This window comes from Channa argus, chromosome 2 (genome assembly GCF_033026475.1).
Source record: "Channa argus isolate prfri chromosome 2, Channa argus male v1.0, whole genome shotgun sequence".
Classification (NCBI taxonomy): Eukaryota; Metazoa; Chordata; class Actinopteri; order Anabantiformes; family Channidae; genus Channa; species Channa argus.
This window is the reverse complement of record NC_090198.1, coordinates 19,762,303-19,778,707: the sequence shown is the minus strand read 5'-3', so window position 1 is coordinate 19,778,707 and position 16,405 is coordinate 19,762,303. Positions and strand designations below refer to the sequence as shown.

At 36.7% G+C, this 16,405-nt stretch overlaps 1 protein-coding gene across 3 annotated transcripts in view; it reads left to right on the top strand.

The window, feature by feature from the left end:
* Positions 1-16,405, top strand: part of LOC137122946 (glypican-6-like) — a 119,274-nt gene that overhangs the window by 24,636 nt on the left and 78,233 nt on the right. For all 3 annotated transcript variants that reach the window (XM_067496205.1, XM_067496203.1, XM_067496204.1), the window contains exon 2: positions 1,239-1,397. In XM_067496205.1, coding sequence (XP_067352306.1) covers positions 1,239-1,397 — 159 coding nt within the window. The remainder of the gene's footprint in view (positions 1-1,238; positions 1,398-16,405) is intronic.

Here is a 16,405-nt window from a genome sequence, read left to right as displayed (position 1 = left end):
AATTTGTGGAAAATGCATGATGTGTAAAGCCTTGTTTCTGGCAGATAGTGATGTGCATTATTCCTGTTGAGTTAAATTTTTCATTCAAACTTGAGAATCTTTTGACCTCAATCCTTTATTTAATTCATGCCTTTTAGGTAAACTGCTCTCCCAATCAAGCCTGATAAATTATTTAGTACCATCCCACAATCCAGTACTTGTGTTTTTGAAACTTTGTTGGCTAGTAGATCTATACTGTAATTCAGTCTGATACATTTAATTTTCCTGAAACAATCAACTTGGAGAGACTTCTTAATGACATTCAGTAGTTTTTCTAAACTCTCAGCTCACCTGGAATGAATCCTGTCTTCAAACCTGGAATATATCTGTTTTGAATAGAGGCTTTGACACTACATAATATGCAAATGGTGAAAAGTCCAAGGTTATGTAAAGAAACACTTTTTAAACTCTTGAAATTGACTATTTGTCTAAACACAAAGTATATTTTCAATTACAATTAATGTTTTCTGTCTCTTCTTGGTTTCTTATTGCAATATTTATGTGAAAGTGTATATAAATAATAAAAATATTTTGCTTAAAGCGGCACTAAGCAGTGTTCTGTTAAATATTAACTATGCATCAAGTGAGGATGTAGTCTGAAAAGGTTTGGGGGGGTCTTGAGTTTGTATGCCGTGGTGTCTTTCAGCTCTTCGTTTTCATTTTTGCCCCAGAACATTGTTTATGTTCACTGTGAACCCTCTCATTTGCATTGTTTTTAGCCAGAGTTTACAGTTATTTTTAGACTCTGATGATCCATTGTTACACTGCCTGCTCTGAACCAAACAACCGACAGAAACATCAGGTGGTTATGTAAATAAGTTAACATTTAGCTTTAGTCTTGTCTAGAAACTGAAATATAGTTTTTGAAAGCACAGCCAATTATTTGATGTACATACATAACACTGATGTACATAAGCTTGGTGGCCATTAATGCAGAGCTTTAAAGAAATTCCTGCATTAGGCCAATGCGCTGCTCTATCAAAGTTGTTTCACACGATCGCAGGTTACTGACAAATATTATCCTTCCCTATTTGCTACGGTCTGTGTCTCTTTGATAGCTCCAGTGATGAGAGTCCCAAAATCACAGAAGAGTTTTGATCAAAGACTCAGCGCAGCCTTTTGAAAACCTAAATCCTGTGGCATTGATGTGTGTAAAAACATTCACTTTATGCCTCGCTCTATGTCTCTGTCTTCCTCAGGTGAACACCTGCGTGTCTGTCCTCAGGGATACACCTGCTGCACGTCCGAGATGGAGGACAAACTCAACCAGCAGAGCAAACTGGAGTTTGAGAACTTGGTCGAGGAGAGCAGCCAAAATATGAGGGTGACATTTGTCTCAAGGCATAAAAAGTTTGATGGTAAGCCACAGTGGATGGGTTTGTTTTATGTGTTCAACACACATAGTATAGTGGTACTCTAGACACTATCACAGATGTGGTCTAGAAAAGTACTGTCAAACTTGTAAACATGATTAATAATTTCTATGTGTTATTAATAAGATATAGTTTTGTAAATTGGTCGGGCAGTTTTTTTGCCGCTTTGCTTCTTCAGCACAGTACTTTTCTTGTTCTTCATTCATAAGACAGTTTAGCTTGCTATTGTCTCTGCTCTTTGGCAATCACAATTGAAGTTTTTTTTTTTTTGACTGATGAAGCCGTGCTCAGCATGTTTGTGTATTTACTAATACTCACAGAGCAAGTTAGCACTGATTGGTTCTTTCTGGTGAAAATCTGTAAAGTAAAGCTAATGGGCCACAGAACCATTGTCTAGAGATCTAATTTAGATCAACGGCTTTCGGCTTGTCCCTTCAGGGGTCGCCACAGTGGAACGTGTTCTGCACCTGGATTTGGCATGACTTTTTACGCCAGATCTCCTTCCTGCTGCAACCCTCCCATTTTTATCTTCTAGGGGAGTGTAGGGAACCATCAAAAACATTTTTGGTTTTTCAAAGAATCATTCAAAAAGATATTTAAGTGGTGTTACTTACAATTTTTATACAAGCAACTTATACATCTCTGCTACAAATGAACATTTAAAATTCATTTGTAGCACCTACTGTACATTTCCACTGAAAATGACGGGAGGCACAATGTTACAACTTACCTAATGAGTTGGGGTAAGTTGAGTGGGGTAAGTCAGACAATTTGTTGTGACACTTTCTAGAGATGTCTGATTACGGAGTGCAAGCCAACATTTTCAATATGATTCTATGCTGTATTAAATAAATTTTTCACTTATATTACATTCTAAAATATCTATATGACAGACAAACTTTTTAATCAATGGAGGGATGTAAGTAACATTTATTAAATCTGGGCTACGTTCAAAGCAAAAAGATAGTTAAGATTTTTTGATTTACACACACATCAGTAACTGAAACAACACAACACACTGAAGAAAATTCCTTTCATTCCCTAAAAGTACTCTTTGACTCATTTTAAAATGCTGATGGATCTTTGTGACTTTTTGCTGACGACAGTGTCTGACCAATGTGTTAATGTGGTCAGAGCCAGAGACTGCCTAAAGGAAAAAAGTCATTATTAGTTTTTGCCCAGTGTTGGGTTGGTTCCTGTGCCTCCCTACTGTCTGTTGGTGTATTGTCTACGGCTGTCTCTTAGTAATGCAAAACTTATTCATTACAATGTTTTTATTTATTTAAAAAAAATATATATGAATTAATATCTGTCAGGTTCATATCAAGTTTAGTTAATAGCTTCGTAATTAGATGTTTGGTCAGTTTCCCTGACTGCAGATAAAAGATCGCTAATCTGCACCCATGACCTTGTGTACATCAGGAAAATCTTTGTGCAGTCCCACAGTCTTTTTGCTCAAATATCTGTGATACTGTGCAAGTAATGGTTTTGTACACGTTTGAGAGTGAATGCAGGTCCCTCAGTTTAAAAAAAGAGACACTAATGAATCTTGAATCAGGACATTTTTTGTGGTTTATGGTAAACCGCATGTCTAAAATCCATTTTTTTCCCTTTATGTGATATCAACTGTGTAACGGCATCAGAGAGGAAATAACTGGAAGAAGAGTTGATGTTTCACTTGGGCAAAACATATTAAGAATAGTTTTTCAAAGTGTTAAATGATCCATCTGTCAGCTTGGCTGTCAGCTGAGGACAATACCTGGATGCTGGACCTGCAGTTGAGTGGGAATTAAATTGTTGTTGTTTTAATTGGCAGGATTAGTATAATTAGGAAAGGCTGAAGGGCTGATAAGAGGCTGTTTTTTATGCTTGACTGAAGACTCTAAATAATATATATCCTTACCCAGAAAGAAATACTGACACTAAACATTTAGATTTAAATCACAAACTTTATTTTGTCTATTCTGCTTTTTTGATTTTTACAGTAGAGTTTTAATTATGTAGTTGTTTTTTTAATACTTGTCTTTTGGATTTAAATTAAATTAGATATACAGTATGTAAAGGGATGATCCATGCTGTCACTGTTATGGAGATTCACTAGAAATTCAGTCCTAATGATCACTTAATCAAAATGTGGTCCTTTTGTTTACTAAACTTTACTGTATTTTTTCCTTTCTCTTGCATGTCTGAGTTAAAATCACAGTTTGGGAAATGAAATTCTTTGATCACAGTGGTGCAACTGACTTTATGCTCAGAAACAAGTTGACAACATACATATGACGTGCTTTACTCTGCTAATAAATAACCGTGCCATGAGTGTCAAGACTGTCAAAGCTACAGTAAGTGTACAAAGCATTTAAGTAGCAACTTCTGCATTGCACGATTAAAGCCAGCAATGCTGCTTGTTCTCTTTGCTGATCACATTTGCTCTCCAGGGGCAGGTAGACTGCTACAATACCAGTGGTGAACCCCTTTGGCAGTATAGCCAGCACTTTGCGATTTGCGAGATCAGTCTTTTGATATAAGACATAATCTGTCACCACAACACTTGCTGGACTCCCTGTTGACTAGCAACACACCAAACATGTTGTTTCTGGCATGTTGGTGTGTTGCTTTGTTTAAATGGAATCAAGTCAGTTCTTCATTTCATGTTGGGTAGTTAATGAAACAAACTCTACCAATTTTTACAAGAACTTTATTGAACCCTAGGAGCACGTGTTATGGACATATGGACAACATTCAAGATGTAGGGGGTTTATTTCCCAAGAACACATTGACATGTGGTCATGAGCCTATGGGGATCAAACCATTGACCCTACTGTTCTAGGATGACTACCTTACTGACCGACTTTTTTTCTTGCAGATACATTTTGAAAATATTTGAGATTGGTGAACCTTACATCCCAGCACTGATTCCATGAAATAATAAAAATGTACCCCTTATATGTTGGAGAAACTCATGAAAAACAGTTTCAAAACTTCTGTGAAAAAAGTAGAATGAACCAATAATTACAATATAAAACGTTCAGCTCTGCTTCTGTAACTATTAATTGGTACCCATAAGTTGTCCAGGAAAGAACTGTAAAGGCTGAAGTGTATTTCTGCAATAATGGCCCCATTTCACAGACAGTGCCTCTAGAACAATGTCCATTTATCTATACAGTTATATTGTAACACTGGTGACACAAATCACTCATGCAGTTCCTATATGGCAAAAACATCATTCCTGCTTTTTGCTTTAAGCTCCTTCTAAATTGTGGACCTTGAATCATCCATCATCAATTTTACATGCTCACATTTCTGTCCCAGGTTATTTATAGGGCCCTATTATGAAAACCTTAACTTACTTTTTGATTACTGACTGCTTCCCCTGGAGGCCTGTGGGTTTTGATGTATTATTGAACAATCCTGAAGCCATAAATGACTGTTGCACACTTGAATTAGGGTTTGGGTATTCTGAATGTCCAATCATCTGGCTGAGAAATCCTTTCCCTCAATTCTCAGTATGCCTTGTGTTCTCCCGGAGAGATCTGGAGTCTGGCTGTATTCCGGGGCATGTACAGTATGGAGAAAAAAACTCTAAACCAACCTTGACGTTTGGCTCAATAACTCTACCAACAGTTTTTTTTCTTTATTATTATTAGTCAGCAAAAGCAATAGTTTTCTCCCTTAGCACAGCTCTAAGGTAACCTGCAATAGAGAAAATAAATAAATAAATATTTACAGTATTTATGCATGTCAGAGTAAATGCTGCAGAGACAGAAATAAAGCGAGAGCAAGACTGAATGTGTGAATGAGGCAGATGGGTGGGAACGTATCTTTGCATCTGTTTGAGATTAATTGCAGTGGACCATGATAAAAGGTATGATAAAAGGTACCTCATGCTTAGGCAAGTGATTTGAGATAGTAACCTCTTTACAAAGGGGTCTGTGGCCACTAAACTAAGGCTGTTATTTTTTTTTCCATTACTTTAATTTCTGAGCTTGTGTCTAAAATGTCAGTTTTAATGAAAATTACATTTTAGACATGATGAATCAGTTACTTGTCAGTCTCCAACACTGGTATGTTTGGTGTGAAAACTTAGTTCCATATTAAAACCAAATAAAATAAGAGTCCTGTGTACCTGTAACAAAACCAGAACTTCAGTTCTATGGAAAGCAGTTTGAGTACATATCCCCGATATCAAACTTAAACAAAAACCTTACTAGTTAAATAGTTGAAGCCCATTTGACCTTAACGATTAACTAGTGAGGCTGAATATATTTACTAGTAGTGCTAGTAAGATCCACAACATCGTCTTATTAACAAGTGACAGACATCTTCAACATACTAGTTAACTAGTAAGGTCCAAAATGCGTAGTTGAACTAGTGAGGTGAAGAACATCCACAAATTACCCAAGTGACCTGATGAGTTAACTAGTAAGGCTCAGAACATGTACTAGTTAACCAAAAAGAAATAAAATGCCTACTAGTCACACATGTTGTGCTAAATAAAAAAATATACAACCTTCCTGTTTGCTCTCCATGATGTTGACTACTGAAAGACTGGACAGTGTATGATGTCTCCTACCCCTGTTCATGACTGTCTCCTCACTGCACAGGAGACAGTTGCATGTCCATCTTCTGGAAACCAGCAGTAAACCGCTTCGTGCTTCAGTTTAACAGGAGAAAGCAAATTAAGTCTTCTCTCTCAAAAAGTGGACCACAATGTTTGAAAACATTTCCATTTTTAAATCGATGAGCAGAACTATAATTATTAAAATACCAAACCCTACTTCCTAACTGGCAGAAAAGGGTTGTGCTATGATAGCTTCTTTTGTTTTGGACTCTCCAGCCTCCCATTCAATCAAAAGGTCAACACTGCCAAGGCAGCTGCTGTTTTTCTGGAAAAATTATTTTTTCTGCAAGAGGGGCTGTACAAAGCATGGCAGAGCGTAGCAGATGTTAGAAGAGCATAACAGAGCGAGGAAAGGTAGGGAAGCATTTTAAATCTCTACTCTACTTCCAACAACATAAGCTAAGTTGCCTGTTGTAGCTTTAACTGACATTGAGCCACTCTCACAGTCACTAATTGTTTTCATTAACACTTCACACTTTTAGAAAACACAGTACCTTTTCTAAATGTGATGCATGTTTGCTGCCAAATAAATAAGTTTAATAAATCATTAAGAGAACACAGAAACACTTGAGTTTTAAATTAAACAACATAAAATAATGAATTAAAATAAGAAAGTTTCACTCCCATCAGTCTGTATTTATTCATAGCCCAGGAAAAATAGCATTAAACACCACAAACAAAAATGTAAAATTAGTAATTAAGTAATTGAGTATCGTATTTCAGTTTATTTCAGTTCTTCCAGTGCCAGAAGAGCTTTATGCTATTTCACCTCCCAAATCATTAGCTCTGAATGATCTGAAATATTTCTTATAATACATAACTCAAGCCTCCAAATTAAGATTTATTTTCTGCTTAAATGGCATAAAGGTAAAACTAAAAAAGTGTGTATTGTGTGACAATTTAATCTCTGCTTCAGTGATTCGATGCTTTGCTTGAAGCTGCAATTCAACTAACAATTAGCCAAGTTTAGACATTACAGGAATTAAGTGTTTGGCAGTACACTTGCAGTTTTTGAAAACTACTCGTAATTCTGTGAGAGTTTGGGAGGTTAATAGTGAAAGTAAGAGTTTGACTATTATGAATGGCCAGTATTACGTCACTATTTGTTATTTATTCTTTTAGTATAGTATACACTCATTAGATTCAGTTGTGTTAATGCCTTTCTGTTCTCTCATGGGACCCTGGCAAGAGATTAGTGTGTGTTGTTGGTCGACTAAAGTCTGGGTTGAGCAGCAGCCTTGCTTGATTGAGTTCTTTGATCCTGCCCCAGTAGAGCTTCTCTGCTTAACATTTAGAGCTACAGTGGCCCTCATTCACTCCAACAATCACTTATTCACACCCGACTTGAAACAAGACTGACTCAAACACAACAACCCATTCTCTTTAATCTGTGGTTTTTCTACAAATTCACATGCTCCTATTGAACTCTGCATACCAGATCGAACACACTCGATGAAAATACACACTGAGATATTGCATTCCACAGATTTGTTCTTTTTTGTAAAATTCTATCCCAAAGTGCCTTGGAAAAAAAATGTCTTAGTGGGTTTTAATAGAAAAGGGAAAAATCTCATCTGTACATTATGTCTTGAAAATTTTTGGTAATGTGGAGAATTAAACCTGTCTCAAATTCAAGTCGAATTTCAGTCATGAGTTTGAGGTCGGTATCACGTTAAACTTTAAACTTAATTATTCATTTTAATTGTTAAATTGTTTAAAAACTTTAAACACACCTGAAGACTTATTTAGGACTTGGACTTAAGACTTGTTGGTCATGACTAAGGACTTGACAGGACTTGAGACTAACTTGAAATTTGCAAAACAAGGACTAAGAAGAAGATAGCTTGGACTGAAACATACTGTATATATTACATTTTATAGAATAGCTAAAGACTGGCTGCTTATGACATCCAGATGAGGGTCTGGTAATGTCACATCACATGTTCAACTTTAATTTTGGGGTTAGTTTGGGGAAGTGATTGTCCACCACTGAAACTTGCTGGTGAAGGGACTCACCCGCTAGCTGACACTGTCCTGAAATTGACCATGTGCTGTCCACTTTGATCCGGAAGCCTATGTGCTACTTCTGAAATAAAATCATTCCCCAATTCCCCAAATTTCAAGTTTTGTTGCTCAGTTGCTGAATACTTATATTCTCCCCAAGTTGCTTTCAATGGAAGATAGTTGCTTTGTTTTTTTTCACACATTTACCATATGAATTATAGAACAGATACCTAAGTTGTAAAAATACTAAATAATTTTCAAGTTTGCATGTTGTTAATGCTTTATACCTCAAAGTTTGCATATTGTATAGGTTTCTTTTTACTTATCAGTATGCATCTGTATTTACAGTGCAGGCTCACAATTGATACAAAAAGTTGCACTGTTAAATCATTTTACTTGTGCTATAGATTATAAGTTGTATACTGTAATTAAAAGGGCTACCACAAAATTTTTTAATCTTCATCAACACACTGGTCCCGTGCATGATGCTGTGGCCTCTTTTGAACAAAGAGATAAAAAAACAAAGGTTTGATTTGAGGGATGAGTCACAGTCAACGGTGCACATCAAAATCTACTGCATTAAAACTGAGGCAGGGATGAGGGCCTGTTATCTCAACAATATCATCTCATGGACTAATGGACAATCATTTTCCATAAATTTAAACACAATGTATCCTCATGAAGAAAAATCTAAAATTATTGTAGCCTGTTTCATGTAGTGGGTGAATCATCAAATGCTTTTAACCCTTGCAGCTTCAGCTCTGTAAGCATTTCTGGTTGGTGCACTAGATGAGGCAATAGTGTCATTTTAAATTTACAAACCTGTCTCCTACAAATTACATTTATAATGGACTAATTTGCAGCAAGAAATATTTTTCTTGCATAATTGCAGCCAGACAATGTATTATCAATTGAGATTGATAATCTGTGTTGCTAATTTATATGTTGGGCAGTTGCAAATACTTGCTGTTGAGATTAAAGGCATCAAATGTTCACAGAGATCTAACTGGATTCCTGCCAAAATATAGTTTGGTTTAATCTAGAAAAAGCAAACCGTGATTTCAGAACCAAAACCCCAATCTGTTTGTCATTTGAACTAAATGTATTAGCCTGACCACAAACTGAACTATGGATGTGAACCTTGCCATCAGTGGCAGGCAAATTTAGGCAGGACCTGCCTCCAAATGTAATCAAGAGACCACTAATTGTTTTTAAATATGTGAATTATGGGTTGTTTTCCTGTTGGAGGAGCCATGACCTGCAATGGAGGTAGACTGCTCTGACATGTTTTTTTTCACTGCAAAATACCTTCTAATTTGACAAATCTAAGCACTAAGTCTCAGACGTAGCAAAGCAACCCTATAACATAACTGAGGCTTCTCCATGTTTCACAGCGGGGATGGTGTTTTAATGTTCTGTGAACATACAGCTGATGTGCTGCACTTAAAAGATCTCATTTTGTTTCATCTTGTCTAAAGAACGTTCTCATCATACTGTGGTTGTCAACAAACTCTGCACAAAACTCAGTTGGACTCTTTATGTTTCTCCTTTACAAGTAGGGATATCTGCAGTCTTCTTTCTTGACTCCCCTTTCAATCAGAAAGTTATATACAGTATATGAGGCCAGTTGGACCCTGACGGGATCTTTGAGGTCAACTTGTAACAGTTTGTAAGTTTTCCTTGATTCTCTTTTCACTGTTCAATCTATCCTTTTATTTGATCTGCAGTCCTCTTGTTTTTGACCATTGTACATCTAATCTTGTCTAAATTCTTGTATACATTTTATATATAATTCATAAAAAAATAATCATTTATCTCTGAGCTCAGTAACTGTCTCTCAGAAGATGTTGTTGTGTTTCTACTTTCTACTACACCATTTATTAGTTAGACACTGGTTTGTTGTGAGATAGTAAGTCCAGGAAACTATAGCCATATCTGAAAGCCAAACACCAACCTACCAATTAACCCATAGTGTTAAAAGAATTATTCTAGGCTATTACTTAGCCTTTAACTTAACCATACTTTAATTAATTACTAAGGAAGGAAATAATTTCTTTCCTTATCTAAACCGACAACATTTTACTTTTCTCTCTGTTGTCAATCTGTGTGTTCTACACAATGAAACTTATCAGCAAAATGAGGACTTCTTTCCATTCACATAGGCTGAATGAATGATTATAAGACTGAAGGCAAATGTGATGCTACTAAATTAATTACTCATGTTATTGTGACATGTTATTATAATTCGCCGGTTTATTACTACCAATATTTTTTAGAAAATAAATAAAAACTATTTTATTCTATGGCAAATGAAAAGCTTTCAGGCAGGCATAAGAATTGTTTCAAAGGCAACACCTTTACCCTTGCCTTTCTGTATTGTAGCGTATTGCATAATTTCTAGTAAGAGTGGAGAGCACTTAAAATAATTATTTGAAACTTTTTTTTATTTGAAATGTATTTGTGCTTCCAGTTATGATGCCTAGAAATGTCTTAAATTGGACATCTGTGATAGATCAGTATAGGTGTGTTGTTTCAGCCTGCATTTAGTCGTGATTGGGTCATGCCCATTTGATTTTAGAATTGTGCCAAATGTCCTGATCAGTTGTTGCATTACATGCAGTGTGAGCCGGCTCTTGGCTCTCTGATAATCAGCTTAATCACTAACAGAGCTTTCCTAGGACTTTTGGTTGGCACATCAGATTGCTGTCTTAAAACTTAATTAGTCCAAAGTTGAATTTCCTACATGGCTACTGTCAATAGGTCAATACATAGTATAAACACTAGTGAACTTTTTTTAATGTTGTGGTTATGGCTAAAGCTATATTTATACAGACAGCTGTGATATAAACCAGAACTTTACTGGAAAGCAGATGCACAATAATGTCTGCACACTTCCAGCCATCTGTGGCTCTATTAGTCCTTTGCCCTCCTCTCATTGTAGAAGGAAAATTGTAGAAATCACAAAAGTGAAGTCTGCCTTTTGTCTTTTTGTCAACCCATAAAATACAACCATACTGTTTGCATAATCTTTAATTGAATTATACACAAAGCAGATTAGGGACTTTGTGCTGATGTTCAGCATTAGCTTGTCATTGTGACTTATCGATTGACCCCATACAGTCTGACCGAAGACACGAGAGGTTCTGGCTGAGAAATATGGTCAATTAAAACAAGTCAACATATATCCCAATTAGCACATTGTAAACAGTTTGAACTTAAACAATTTCTAATTCAACATTGTTTTGAGCCCAGGTCTGCTCTAAAACTGTATATGGATATATAAAACCTCTGCAGTCCACTAATTTCCATTTCCACAAATTCAGTTCTTACATTTATTATTCATATTTGACATTCATTGAAATGCTTACCAACTAAAAATGTAAAAATGACCACAATTCATGCTTGACATCAAATGGTTACATCAAAACAGGATCTCAAAGGTCCTCATTATACTACACTTGCCCTGGTTCAGCTCTGAAGTTATAAACTAGAAATATTCTTACATGTTTTTGTCATAATGAACATTTGAATCGTTAAAAAAAAGGTTTACTCTTTAAACTTGAAATTTGGATAGACCCTCCTTAATATCCTCAATGTAACAAATAACATCTGTTTTGCTTCTGCAAACTTGACTGATATTTGAACACATTTAATTACCCAATGCACAAGCTCCACTGTTGCACACAGAGTATTTGAGGCTGTGGACTGATTTGTAATTCCCATTATCCTTTGCGCATAATATAATAGCCAGCATGATTAATTTATAGTATGAATAAATTGAATAAGGAGGTTACACTTGATACACACTGCAAAATTCTAAAGAGATTTGGCCCTATTTAGACTTTGTGCTGCGGCTGAATTTTGCTCCTGTGTTCAGATGGACACTGATTTTGGCAAAGGTAAACTTCTAAATTACACATGGTTGTTTGTGTGACCTTATTGACTGCAGCAGGGACCTTACAAGCTTTAAAAATGTATGTAATGGCATATCATTGTTGTGTATATACAGGCAGAAACAATAGTTAAGGCATAATTACTCATATACATGACAACAAATTTGTTCATGCATTTTAAAAAATGTTTACTAAGTTCTTAATTTGGTACAGGAATAACAACAGAGTGTGTATCACAAGTGCTCATCTTATATTTTACATATGCTATATATTTCAGTGTATGTTAAATATGGCATTCTCTCTCAGTATAGCTGTCGTGGGCATTTTGCATATTATAAATGCCCTTCAAATTATTTACTTCTTTGTAATCAGACATATGGTTAAATAAGTTTTGGTCCACAGCAATTCATTCTCCCTTCGGCGTTCACTAACATTATTGTCTTTTGTCTGCTTTTAGAGCACCAAAGAAAGGAAGTAGTTGTTATTTGAATAAATTCCAGTTAAAAGCCATAAGCCCAGCTCCCATTAAAGATGCCCAGTGGAGTTTTCATGTAAACAAAAGGAACTAACTAGGAAGCCTTCTTGTCATGGCTGAAACACTACTGCCTATCTTACCACCAACTGTCGATCAGTGGTACAATACAAAACCATTGGGTCATGTGTGCATGCACATATGACAGACAAAATAACAATTTCCTCAGTAAACCTCCAAAGTTGCAGTAAGTCTAAAAAATTCACAGATTTACTTTAAACTGTTTACTGGTAGAATTTATATCACACTGAATTGGTAATAGTACTTTTAATACATTTTATCCTACAGACAGGTCAAATTTTTTGTCATCAAATCTTGTCTTATCACTTTTATTCATACAGTCCAGTGTTGCAAATGGCACCTTCACCTCAGATAAACACAAGTGGAACACTAACAATCCATTAGTGACTTGATTTGCATGACAAGCCCACTCCTAACAGGAACCCTGCTAGTGAACCATTTAGCTTGTAATACAGGACACGTTACACAGGACATAAAAAAAAAAAATGTACAGGACACAAAGGACGCCACAGGACTTAGTAACCATCTGATGGTACAAGACCTTCATTACACAGGGGATGACACTAAATTACACACAGGGCAGGACACTGGTAGGAAGAGGGCATTCATAAATTTAACCCGTAACATTTCTCAATGACCTTTAGGGGTTAAATGAAAACCACTATGACAGTTGCATGTGCATTTCTAATGAAATTTAAAACCATGCGGACACAAGGTTCCTGGAAGTGTTCATAAATAAATAAGCTCTGTTTTGGTGTCCCTGTGTCATCCTAAGTGAATGTCAGGAAGACTGTAACTCTCTGAGGACTGAGGGAATGGAGTCCATCCAGCAGTGCTTTAGCTGAGAGTTGGTGGCAGCTTCCATCATCTGGCACAGGCTGCAGCCTGGTGTCACTTTTGTACTTCAGGATGGATGGCTCTGCGTGGCCTGGACGCTGTTACTCTGTCCCACTAGTTAGCTTCAAGGAGAGGTTATACAGTAAGAGGCATACCTTTCCAGAAGCTGCTGTAGCAAAAATGGAGGAGGAAAGGACTGGTGCAGTGTGATTCTTATTTTCAATATATTTATTAAATTTAAAATTTGTGTCAGAAATTGAAACACATACACTGTGAAAACTCACTTACAAAAAATCCCATCCTTGGGATATTGAGTTTGCTCGGGCTACAGCTGAGATTGTGGCGCCTATTGAGACAGATGGAAAATATGAAAAATGTTACCCCCCTCCTGCACAGGTGCTGATATGCTTCGTTCACAGATCCCCACTGTTCCCTCTGCTTTTGATTTCCATGCATCATTTAAAATTGACTGAATGTGGTGACTGTGAGGTGGGCATAATTTTTAGTTTAGCATTCACTTGAGATGTGACAATGAGTAATTGGCATGTCATGCCTTGCGTATAAATTGCAGCAGGAGAGATTTGACATCTTGAGTGCCAAAAGAAAAGGCAGGGATTGTTCTTGCGCTACTGACCAAAACCACCAATTTTCTCTGCTTGAAATCTTTTTTCTCAAATGTTTACTTATCTATTCTGCTAGTGTATCATTAATTTACTAAATTTGCCATGAGCTGTGCTGTTTATTCCATATAGCTGTTGAAATGAGACAGAACACATTAGAAGAACTCTATAGCCATATTTATTAAGCCATAGTGACTGTGACTTTATTGTATCGCATAATTTATGTGTGACCTCAAAGCAGTTGTGGTGCATCTACATTCTGAAATGCACGTTGATCCCAAACGAACATGTCGAGGTTGGCTTGTCCTTTGTGTGTCTACAGCAGGTAAAGAAAAGTGCAATTTAACTGGAAAATTTCAGAAAGGTTACTATCTCCTTATGTGTGGCACACAAAGTGGTGAAACATTCTGAACAAAAAGTTTATTTATGCCTAAAGGAACTTGACTTAATTGAAAATGGAGAGGTTGAAATTGCCTTATGATGTAACTAAGGTTAAGCATACATTATAACAAAACACTTGCTGTTAAATAAAATGTAAATTAACCTTTACATATCATAAAGCAATGTAATAATATGTTGAGTAATTTCCCAGGGAGTTAACAACACTTTTCAATATTTGTTGGTGCAGTATGTCAAGCTGTTTCTGTACACATTATGCTTATGCATATTAAGCTCAAGGCTCATTTACAGCTCAGTGCACCAAAATTGTACAGCAGAGAAACAAAGCTACAAAACTGTACTTGTGTAACTCTGTGTAATACAAACACTGAGATTGATGAGCCTTAGATAAATGCCATTCCATTTGACAACATTGGGTTCTGTTGTTTAACGTAGCTAAGCAATTTTATACTTTAAATATTTTGAACAGCAGTTTAGATTATAGCCCTTTTTTATATATGAACTCCAGACGCTGTTTGGAGAATCGGGTAGGGCCATTGACCAGAATTCTCGTTTCACACATGTAACGCACAAATTATTCAAGTCAGAATCATTCTCAAATGGGCTTCTGCTTCATTTCAGTGAGGGGTGGTGCCTGGCCGGACAATGCATGAGGCACAACATGAGAGGAAAAGTGTGCCGTGGGAAATACACTGTTTTGTTTACCACGCATCGAAGCAGTGCCAGTCACAAAGAAAAAAAAAGCACACATGGCTTTCTTTCTGTCTCCTCATTAAGGACAGAGCAACATACTCTATGCACACACTGGCTCACTCACATTACCAGGACTTTGTCCTGCTACCACGCTATTACAAAAACCGCTTAATGTTTGTGCCGTCGTACTGAGACGTGTCTTCTCGCATGCAGCTTCCCTGGGGAAAGTCTAATAAAGTTCAGGCTGGCAGTGCATGTGTCTTTGGCCGTAGCTATAGTCCTGCTCCTTCTTAGACAAAAGCTAACCTTCACTTAGAAATGACACAGTAACAAGGACAAAAATGAATAATACACAGGCTGTTTTTCTTTTCTTGTGAGAACCTCAATATCCTCACTCAGGCGCAGGAAACACTCTGCAGGATGGATTAGTCTGACAAAGCTCTGCATGGAGGCTTTCATGGGTAGAGGCACTCAAACAGCCAGGTTGAGACAAAGCTGCTTATCCACAGGGTCACAGTAATGTAATGGTGTGTGCAGCCAATTTGCTCCTTGCTATTCAATGGGTGTGAATATCATCCATGGGAGGAAATCACTTTGATTTTCTGAGCCTTGCTAATTGACTACTTCAGTGCCTCTCAACACTGAACTTTGAGTCAGACCCGGTAAGGAATGCCCTCAGCAAAGGTGAATTTTGTCAATATAATTAATGGAACAGACAAGAGGTACTGTAGCTTTATCTCTGAGTTTTGATATAGAGATAAGTCTGAACGTGGTTAAGTTAGTAACTTCTTAAAATTTTACTTCTGGTTGGTGGCATAGATTCCAAGGCCTATACATGTTTAAAAACAGGACCACTTCAAGATGCCTGAATCCACTAACATCAGAGATGAGGGCCAGACTCTAGAAGTCTCCTCTTCAGATTGTCTCTTTTTTGTAACTCATCATTTTAGTCTTTCATTTTCAATCTTGTGGTCAGACGGTTCTCACTAAATGTCACTGTTGCCATTAGAACCACCATTTATACTAACACCTGTAAACAAACCGTATTGTGTAAAATCCACAGGTGGACTTGTATCACTGGACTGCAAGGGCAGTGAAACACCCCATGTATTGAGTTTTAAACATCATTTAGGAGCAGAAATTACCTACTGTTTACTTACTACATTTACAGATAACATTGGGCATTCACTTTAGTGTGTGGCACTACTCCGTGGTAATTTTTATCTTGTGTAGGGGATATGCTAACATGGATCCCTGAACGTTTTGGCCAAATAGTAAACGTTACAATGCTGGCTCTATAGCTTTTTACAAACTAAATCAGAAAGCAGCTCTGAGCCTAAATGCACAGCTGTGGGGACAGACCGGCTCAAATTTTT